This window comes from Puntigrus tetrazona, unplaced genomic scaffold, assembly GCF_018831695.1.
Source record: "Puntigrus tetrazona isolate hp1 unplaced genomic scaffold, ASM1883169v1 S000001111, whole genome shotgun sequence".
Taxonomy (NCBI): Eukaryota; Metazoa; Chordata; class Actinopteri; order Cypriniformes; family Cyprinidae; genus Puntigrus; species Puntigrus tetrazona.
Window position 1 is genome coordinate 1,646,288 of NW_025048699.1, and position 11,213 is coordinate 1,657,500.

At 36.4% G+C, this 11,213-nt stretch overlaps 1 protein-coding gene across 1 annotated transcript in view; it reads left to right on the top strand.

Moving 5' to 3' along the window:
• The window catches only part of LOC122341086 (formin-binding protein 1), a 57,357-nt gene that overhangs the window by 15,975 nt on the left and 30,169 nt on the right, over positions 1-11,213 (top strand). Inside the window, 3 exon segments of the mRNA XM_043234419.1 lie at positions 5,355-5,470; positions 9,220-9,270; positions 9,393-9,540. Coding sequence (XP_043090354.1) covers positions 5,355-5,470; positions 9,220-9,270; positions 9,393-9,540 — 315 coding nt within the window.

Genomic DNA, 11,213 nt, shown 5'->3' on the forward strand with positions numbered 1-11,213 from the left:
TAGCCTTTAGGGGGCTTTTATACAATACCATTTTCAACTAAACACAAACAAACATTTTTTTCATGTATTTTAGCTGTTACTTTACAATGCAACTGCATTTAGAGGCCTGAAAATGCAAACAGTTGAAATAGGTGTTGCTGAGGTCTTCAGTGTGGTTGCTAAGCCGTTGTCGGGCGATCTAGGCGCTGGCTGCTACCAGGAACTGCATAGCAACTGTAAAGCAAACAACCAGAAACTTTGATTACTGTTTTTTTTCTTGGTGGTTGTCATGCAGTTGCTAGATTGTTGTGGGTGGTTGTTAGGCAGTTGGTACTTGGAGCTACCTCTACATGGCAACAGCCAAGAACAGGGTGATTACCGTTTTTTTCTGTGTGGTTGCTATGCAGTTGCTAGGGTGTTCTTGGTGGTTGCTGGGGCACTGATAGGTGCCAACAAGAGAGTTCAGTGGGGTTTCCTATGTGGTTGCTGGGGCATTTTTAAGGGCCTGAAATGCAGTTACTATGGCATTTTATGTAGTTTCTTAACATTTTGTTCTTAGCAGTTTCTTAACAGCTTGGGTGTTCTGGTTGGTTACCGTTTTTTTGGTGTTGTGTGTTCTTGATGGTTGCTGGTGTCTTGATAGGTGCTTATTAGAAAGTTCTGGGTGTTTCCTGTGTGGTTGCTAGGGCTTTCTGAGGGGTTGCTATGCAGTTACTAAGGCTTTGTGGGTGGTTTATATGCAGTTGCTTGGGTTTTCTGGGGGCTTACTGGGTTTTTGGGTGGTAGCTATGCAGTTGTTAATTGGAACTACAAGAACACCCTAGCAATGGAATAGCCACCACTAAGAAAGGACCAATGCTGTCGTTCTGGGTAGTTGTTATGCGGTTTGATCTTGTGATCACATAGTAGTCCATATGACAAATTCAAAAGTGAGTAATAACTAGCCTTTTAGGTATGCGCTCAGATGAAAGTGTGTTTGTATTCCTTTATATTATGAATAAAAGACACCGGGGGGTTTTGAATATCAGACGTCTTTTGAATTCTTTTCCTTCTTTCTCTCACTCTGAGTCATTCTCTCCAGTTTTCCCTCCAGTTGCTCAGTCACCACCTGGCAGAGCTTTGATTTTTACATGCATGCAGCACAGACGCCTACAGCCGGGCATGAACGTGTGCTCAGCCTCTCCCCGATCCCTTGTTTCCATCCAGTGGACAAGTTCACAGCGGATGCAGGTGCTCTGCAATCTGTTCCCTCTCTGTTCAGGGTCGGCTGGTGGCCCTTTGTGACCCTCATTAATCCACGCCGACTCGCCGCACACGGCGGGATGTTATTGCAGACGTCGCCACTCTGGAATACAGCGGATATAATGACTCCGTCACCTCCACCCCCTAAAAGAGAACGTTACAATGTAAACACTTTTAAAATGTTATGATCAAACATTCCATATCTTGTTAATAGTATTTGATAAATGTTCTCACAGTGTTTGGAAGAAACGGTCTTGTTGCAGCATTGTTTGAATGTCAGATTCCTTATTTGCCTATTTCATGAAACTTAAGCAGTTTTTAAAGATTTAATTTTGGTGTTTTGCCTTATGATTGGACAGTTTAGAGAGTTGGGTGGGGTATGAAAAGATGTAGCGCAATTGGCACTTTGATTTAATTATTAGGCATATTTGTTAATTATTAGTTTTTCATCACCTCACAAACCTCAGTATTGTAACCTTGCTGTAATGTTTAATACATTTTTTGGGTTATTAATGAATCTTTCCTAGTAATGTGCTAGTTTACTGTCTGCTCATCACTCCACAGAAGAGAGGGGCGGGGTCAGCAGAGTTCATTAGCATTTAAACAACATTGACTAGAATTGCTTGATTAAACGTTTTAACTAAGGTTTGTTTTAGAACTTTCATTAAGACCCTAAAGACTCATGTCAACTTGTAGAAAATAGGCGATCGATGACCGCTTTAACATGTACATTAAGAAAACCGCAATATTAACATTTGAACAACCAAAGTGGAATGTTTAGAATATGCTTAGTAATTTCTAACGTAAAGTCTAAGTGAATCGCCTATTGTTGTTATGTTCCTCATTTGTATGCTGCTTTAAATAGAAACTTCTGCTAAATGAGCAGATGTAAATACGAATGTAAATTTCTTGTCAGGTAGTGTGTTACTTGCTCGTGGGAGCTGTGCTACATGTTTCTGGAGCTCTTTGGTCGTTCATAATGTCTGGGCTTGAATTAAGAAGTAGAACTACTGTAAATCTGGCAGCCAGACGCTCATTGGATCAGCTCCAGATGTGAAGTATGTTTGCTTTATGATGGTTTGAGGGTTTTAATCTGTGGATAAAGACAGAATCTGGATTATAATCCGCCGTTATAACACTGGATTCAGCATTTGATACTGGCGGACGGACTGGTTTTGACCGGAGAATTGTGCTGGTTTGGTGGTCTTGGTCCTGGTTTTGATTTTAGAGCTGTTTTGGGGCGCAAGAGATGGGTGCTGCTTCGTCATTAAAAGAACCATGGACTAAAGTGTTTTCAACACAGAGGGTAAATGAATATGCTAATGCTTTTGTGTTGCAATTCTGCACCAAATAATGATATTATATAGCGTTTTAGGGAAACATTGCATTCTGTGTAATTTGTGGTTGCATGATATTTCTAACATAATATTATAACACTATGCTTTTAATGTTTATGGTAACCGTTCTTGGATTAGTTGCTTTTGTTGTACTGTTCCTCATTTTTAAGTCACTTGGATGCGCGTGGCGGCTGAATATATAACTGTACATGTAAATTGGAAGATACCAACCCTAACCTTTACTATAATGTTAAACCAAATGAGCCAAAAGTACATTCATACTATTTTTAGACATGAAATAACACATTATTTAGTCCCTCTTAGAAGAATCTTTCCATGTGGGGGAGTCCCTACAAGGTGACATCAAGTTTTGATGTTTTTGATACTTTAAAGCCTCAAGAATTGCAAAATCTCCCTACGTGAACAACCACACAAGGCGCCTTTACTGCTAGTGGCAATTTCACAGATGAGGACTTTGGCTTTCATAGAGCTAGTTTAGTCTAGTCTGGATTTCTCCCGCGCTTCATAGACATCTTTGCATTGCCGAAAACGTCAGGCAACCGAGCATCCGTTTGTCACATAATACGCCGTCTCACTGATCAAAACCACGAGACAGATCACACAGCAGATTTTCAATTTGCCCTCTTTAAACCTTCAGCTGCTGTTCTTCTAGTGTTTCTCGTCTCTGCAGGGTGGACTAAAGACTGTGTTGTGTAAGAGGAGGTGATCTGTGTTTAAATGAGGCCGGCTAATCGTATTAGGTCATTTGAATTACCCAGATGCTGACAGGGGACTTTGGCACTGTGTGTATTTCTTAGCTGTATTCTTCCATTGCTAGTTTTAATAGTACCAGAAATGAGAATTCAGTCATTGTTTTTTCCCCCTCATGTCCTTCCAAACCCAAATAGTGTTATTTTTTTCCATGGAACACAAAAGTAGGATTTTTTTTAAATTTCCCTTTGGTTCTTTATATGTATTAATACACAATAAAGATAGAAGAAAAGTAGAGGGGGGGAAATTTAGCATGCAAGTTTTTGGACTTTTTTAAATTTATAATGCTTTTTGGTTTCATTCAGTTTACTGAAAGCATACAGTTTTAACTAGCATTAAATGAAACATGAAGGTTTCTCTTCAAAAAAATAAATAATGCATAATAGGGAGTAAATAATGACCAAATTGGACTTTTTCGTGAACTATACTTTTAAACAATAGAGTGAAAGTTCTAATATGTAGTGCAGAAAGCTAGCTCATCACCCACATGTACATCCTGTGCACACAAACACACAAGGTTTGAGCGTTCATCCTGTCTGCTGGCTGAACGCAAGCGGACTGTTTGCACGAACAGGAATTGAACAGTGGCGTCTTCTTTCATAAGGGGAAAGAGAAATGGTTTTGTGCATCTAACTCTTGTTCGGACGGAGGGAGTGTGCGAGTGAATATCTGACTGGTTTCTTCGGACTTCGAGATGGTCGAAGAGAAAATGGGGGGATGCTGGAGTCAAACGAAGGTGACCGAAGCGCTGCTACGATACCATTTACATATCATTTCAGAGTAGTTTGTCTAATTTAACAAACCGATGACTTGCACCGTAAGGAATTTATATGGTTTTTCGGTTCAGTAAAGCAGTGTTTTGATATCAAAGAAATTCTTGGCTGTTTAGGCTCTTTTTTTAGGTATGTTTCACTGTAGGTTCTTGAGAACAGTGGGTTTTATTAAATGCATGTTTCTCTAAAGAATAAAGTTCGTTGTGGATGAGTTTATTCTGGACCAGAGAAAACATTATCAATGGGGGCAGCAACTGTTTATTTACCTAAAGTCTTTAAAATATCATCTTTTGTGTTTAACAGACAAAATACATACATGGTTTGGAACAATTTGTGCATTCAAATAGGTGCTTTTATGACAGAAAAGTTGAATTTGTTAGCTAGAACATCCTGTAGTAATACTAGATGTCTTGCTTGTCTGATACTGATAAGTGTTTTATGCCATACTTTCTGTTATACCTTACCCAACATGCACTAGGCTCTGAAAACTGAAAGCCTCTGAAATGTGTGATCAGTGTTAGCCGAGGTGTTAAAATGGATTGTGTCTGCTGCTAGGACTCATTTCAAGTGATGTATTTGTGTGTTGTAAAGAGGTTTTTACCAGAAATTGTCTGGAATGAAATTCCTACACACACACGCCTCATCATATCCGTGACACCAGATATTAATACAACTTTTAGGGCCAGTAACTTGAGCACTGCAAATGTAACATGGACACGTGCTTTTCTGAATGTGGTTTAAGTGGTTGGATCACATTTTGTATTTTTTTTATTTCATGTCCTGGAAACACAAAAGCACCTGCTCCAGATTTCAGTTTTTAATACAACGTGGACCGTTCATCTATAAAACCGTTTTTTTGTGTCTATGCAGTACATGATCCTGGCTTTAATTTGTGAATTATGCTATTAACAATATATGCATTGTACAGGGAACGGTCAATGATTTGTGCTTTTTGAAATTTCAGTTGCTTGTCACTTTAGCAAATAAACTGAAAATAAGTCACGCATTAGTTATAAAGGGCACTATTTTTCACAGTGCTCAGTTTCATGTCAGTATCAGGGTGGGCTTTTTCCTGTCCACTTCCTTTTGGCTTAATAGAACGTCACTAACGCCTGTGACGTCCTGCTGTGTCTGTTTTCTTGCTGTGGCACATTTTTTTATTCCAACAACTGTATTAGGATGTGGAAAGAGTTTGCACTGTTGTTAAGCTTTAACATATTTCTCTCTCTCTCTCTCTTTCTCTCTCTCTCAGGATCAGTTTGATAACCTGGAAAAGCACACACAGTGGGGAATCGACTTTGTGGAAAAATACACCAAATTCGTAAAGGAAAGGTCAGAGATCGAGCTTAACTATGCAAGACAGATCAGGTGAGTGTCGCGTCTGTGATTAATACAACTGCACTAAATATTTTACGTTGCGTAAGCTTTGCACGTGAAAACTTGCAAAACACATATACAGGCTTCTATCATGCAATGGGTCATTTTCGGTTGCAGAATAAATAACAAAAAACATTATATCCTTAAATATGCATATTATACTGCATAATTAGGAAGCGTAAAATGCTGTTGCATACACATGTGATCATAAGAGCCCTATATGTTTGTGATATTTCTATCATGCAGATATAACCAAGGCATATACAAAAAAAGCATGTGTGTGCATAAATGTTTTTTACCATAAATATTTATGCTTATAGACTGTAAATATTACTTTTTAAAACAACATTTTTGTTATTGAAGTTTCCTAGCCATTCAAAATAGCTCCTACGCCATTCTTTTCAGTGTATATGTATTTATTTAGCTTTCTAGTGAATGTATGCATAGTCTCTGACAGATTACCGTTTTAAGCTGGTTTGCTGGTTTTAGCTTTTTTTAATCTAGATTCTCAGCATTGCCAAGCCTGTGAAAACCTCTTTAAAATCAGTCAACAGATGAGTCTGATCAGGCTTGGAAACCTTTTTAAGCCGTTTTTCAACACAGGTAATTAGGTAGAATGCTTTTGTGGCTTGATAGGTCAGAGGTCATGTCTTTATCTCTTTATCATTATCTCACCCAAGTCACCAGGATGGCCATCGGATCTAAGGGTCCCTTTATCCCCCAAAAACACACTTTTTCACTGAAATGCATCTGTCACATCTGCGTAAATAAAGACAGGTGCAGCTGCTTGTACTTCATAGTGTATTCGATTATAAAGACTAGGCAGTTACACACACACACACACACACACACACACACACACACACTAATTACACATGTGATGTTGCTGCAGACAGCTCAAGGATACAGGAAGAAAGGGCAACATTTGTGTTTTCTGTGTGTGTAAGTTTGGGAAGAAAATGCAGGTTTCCGTGGTAACAAGGTGCCAGCATGGTGTTTCTCGTTGGTGACCTATATTTGCAGCAGCCAATCACGTGCCACGACCCCGCCCCCCATTCCAGTGATAGGATTTAAAACTCTCACACACACACACACACACACACACACACACACTGACTGTACATCAACCCCCTCCAGATAGCAGTGGGAAACCCCTTTAATTCCCAGACACAGCAGGGGGGTACGGTACAGCCGTCTAACACACACACACACACACACACACACACCAGCCTCTTACTGGATGTGATGAACTGCACTTATAACCTTGCGATAGACTGGCATTCTGCAGTCAGATGATATGAACAAATAACCACATTTTCTTCCTTTACAAAACAGTACATTTGGCAGTACTATGAGTCTGTATTATATACACATTTGAATATTATATTCAATATGTTAAATAGTTGATATGGCCATTTTAGTTGTGCTAAAACAGCATTAAATTTCCTTTTTTCCTTCTAGGGTATATATTTATGATGATACCATGGCAGTTTTTGTATAAGATACAGCTTCAGTTGCATCTATATACATACAATAGCATATACACACTTACATTTTTTGATAATCATGCGTGCATACACACAGATACACACACACACACACACACACACACTAATTTTCCAGATATCCTGATCCAGACAGGGACTTGCATGCATGAAAAGCGAATTAGCCAAGATTATAGTCAATATTGAGTGTGTGTGTGTGTAAGAGACAGGAGCAGAGTAAATTTTATTTATCTTCAGGAAAGGAAATTGCAGTGTTGCAGAAACAGTCACATAATGTTGTGCAGTTAAAAACACATTCAGATGTGATAGATAGATAAGTAGATTGAAAGATAGGTGGGTCTGTATAAAGACATTTATATGAATTATGAAATTAATAGACAAGTAGATTCTTTTTTGTACATTCGTAGATCAATGTATACATAAAGTTATAGATTCATTTATTAATATTTATAGATTCGTATGTAGATGACTATCGTTAGTGTACAAATTAATATATTAGTTCATTAATAGGTGAATGTGTTCCCATTTATATATGTATAATCTGCTATGAATCTATTTATCTTTACATTTGAAGATGAATTTGTTCATGAATTAATTCAATATGATTAATTGACTAATCAATTTCATAGAAAGGTAGGTAGATTATTCATTCATTGTTTATTGATTAATTCATTCAAATTCATTGATATATTTATTTATTTATTTATAGATTAGGGTTCATTAACTCATAGATTGATAAGTAGATAATTTGTTGATACATTAATTAGCATTCATTTGAAATAGAAAAAAATGGAAATTAAAAATGAAAGCATTTAAATTCATAGATTATCCAGATTTATATATGAATTAATAGATATATAGGAAGACTTATTTATTCTTATTCTTAGAAAGACTTATATATAGATTTATTAAAAAATTGTTTTCTTAATAGATTAATTTATAGATAGATAGATATTCATAATTTAATCATTTATTTATGATTGGAATAATACATTGGAAATGAGAACTGTATAGCATCTGTTAAAATAAATGTTAACAAAATTTCCTATCAAATATTTACATTATTATTGAGACACAAATTTGAAAAAGTATGTAGAAATTACTTACATGTCATTTAACACAATGTAAAAGAAAGGTCAAGTCAAGTGCATTGCATCATGGGATACAGTGCTGTATGTAATTTGTGACGGTTGTGTGGTACATCGTGTGTGTGTGTGTGTGTTATATGTGTGCTGAGAAAGCAGTCCAGTGTTATAGTATGTTAATAGTATGTTAATGTGCTATTCTGAAGAATATGACTGAGAGACTGAAGGGTGCGTGAGTCTGTGTTTATTGTAGGGTGTTTTTTTTTTTACCCTTTGGCAAAGTGCAGTATGAACACACACACACACGCACACACACACACACACACACACACCTGCCCTGAGGTGGTGATGATGAGCAGACGCTCTGTATTTATAACTGGTTTTAATAGAATACACAGAGAAACATCTGACAGTGACGAGAAAAGCTACAATGACAAAGAAAGACAGCCTTTGTGTCAGAGTTTCCACACATACACACATACACACCACACAAACACACACACACACACACACACACACACACACACACACACACACACACAGACTGAGCCTCACATTAATTTTAAATGTAAAGGAGGATAGAGACAAAATATCCACGATTTCTCTGCAGTGTATATTTACATATCCACTTTTGATTGTTTTTATGCACTAAACATTTTGATTGGTTGCTTTTCTCATTTGGGCTCTCTGATTGGTTTATAAGCTTGATTATCTCTGCAATGGATTATTTGCTCACTGTTTCTGCATACTGCACTGAAGTATACACCGAATACAGCCAACGGTTAAATGGTTCATTTAACTGTATAGCATGTTAAACTGCTTCACGGTTTCATAACATTTCCCATATTAATGATACTGCATATTTCAGCCAATAAATTTCTTATGAGGGCCAGTCGAGGTATTCTGACAGTGTTTACATAATGGTCTTTATATTGTAATATGTTACATTTTTGCACATTTTGTAATGAGCAACCCGTCACAATGCTCTCTGGTTGCATACTGCACAGTTAAAAATATAGTATATCAGTACGTATTGTATATAAACATAGCATTGCCGGATGTGGTGTATCTTAGCATTTAGAGTATAATGTACTGTAGAAACGAGAAGTACTGCAAACATGAACCGTCATTGGTTTTTAATTTTGCGCAGGAATCTGTCCAAGAAATACCAGCCTAAGAAGAAAGAGGAAGACGAGAATAAGTATGTCTAATTTTACTCATTTCTTTCATGATCGTTATTAGCTTAGTTTGGTCCGAATCAGCATTTAACCCACTTAAAGGAGCTGATGGATCCGAATATATTCATATATGTTCCCGTCTTAGGTACACATGGTGTCGGGCGTTTCATTCGACGCTAAACGAGCTGAACGACTACGCCGGACAGCATGAGCTCATCGCAGAGAACATGACGTCACAGATCATCGCTGAACTCACGCGATACGCACAGGAAGTCAAAACAGAGAGAAAATCGGTGAGTGAGCCTACATTCAGATGAAGTTATGACGTGCAATTTGGTTAAAGTGATGTATTCTATTCTATGTGTTCTATTCAAGCTTAATACACAGAGAGAGATAATCAGTGATTAGTGATGGTTTTCTGAAGACAGATTTCTCTAGACAGGTATTTAATTTGCTGGTTGTAAATATATAAGTAAACATATATTAAATCCTCAATTTTATTATGTAAATATATTAATAATAAATATATTAATGTTTATTAATGAAAATATATATATATATATATATATATATATATATATATATATATATATATATATATATATATGTGTGTTAAAATATATATTATAATAGTTTTTATGCTCATCAAGGCTGCATTTATATGATTAAAAATACAGAAAAAACTTAATATTGTGAAGTATTATTACAATGTAAAATAGCACTTTTCTATTTTAATATACATTAAAATTTAATTTATTTTTATGATGCAGTCACTAAAGTCTTCAATGGTAATGGTCATTCAAAAATAACTGTAATATGCTGATTTATTATAAGTTCTGGAAACTGTTGTGCTGCTTAATATTTTTTTTTTGGAACCTGTGATACTTTTTTGTTTCCAAAAAAGAAGAAAAAAACAACACTGATAATTCTAATAATAATAATACAGCATATTACAATGATTTCTGAAGGATCGTATGAGTAATGACTGATGGAAATTCAGCTTTGCATCAGAGAAATAAATAATATTTGAAAGTATTTTAAAATAGAAAGCATTATTTTATATTGTAACAACATTTAGCAAGATTACTGTTTTTTGCATTTAATCAGATAAATGAAGCCTTGATGAGAGAAGAAAACAGTTACATAAATATAAAGTCCCTAAATTAAGTACATCTATGTCTTTTTACATTAATAGAGATGATGATGTTGTGTGTTTAGACGGAAAGTTTCTAGTGTGTGTATGAATTACACTCATTGTGTGTGTGTGTGTGTGTGTGTGTTTCATGATTCCACAAAACACACACACACACACACACAGCTATGACTGTATGATTTAATGTCCAGACAGCACTGAACTAATGACCGCACACAACGTGCATCTTTCATTTAGCAAATAAGATGAAGGCATTTAGGTATCAACCTGAGGAACGCATATTTCACAGCATTCAACACACACTCACACACACACACACACACACCGAGCGGGGCTCCATGGTGTCTGTCTGGCCGATTTCCCAGAATGCTGCTTCTCTCCTGTTTCATAAACCTCTTCTTTCTCTCTCTTTATCTGTCTGTCTATCCATCTCTATCTTTTGTCTACCTCACCTCATTGCTTCATTCTCCTGATTCGAGACACATGTGCCATTTTTGAATGTGTTTGTGCACTCCTATATATATATATATATATATATATATATATATATATATATATATATATATATATATATATATGTGTGTATAAACCTATACTCTATTCTTTAGTTAATGCATTTTGCAATAGAGAATTAATTAAGAACAGTCTAGCTCAGTTTTGCGTCCGTTTAATCCAGACAGCATATGGTGTGGTGCTGTAATTCTCTGTCAAACCTATTGTTGAAGAAGCTTTACGCTGACTGGGCCTGCAACGTGCGTGTTTGAGACATGCTCCATCTGTAGGCCTCGCTCAGTACTTCAGCTTATTATTCGG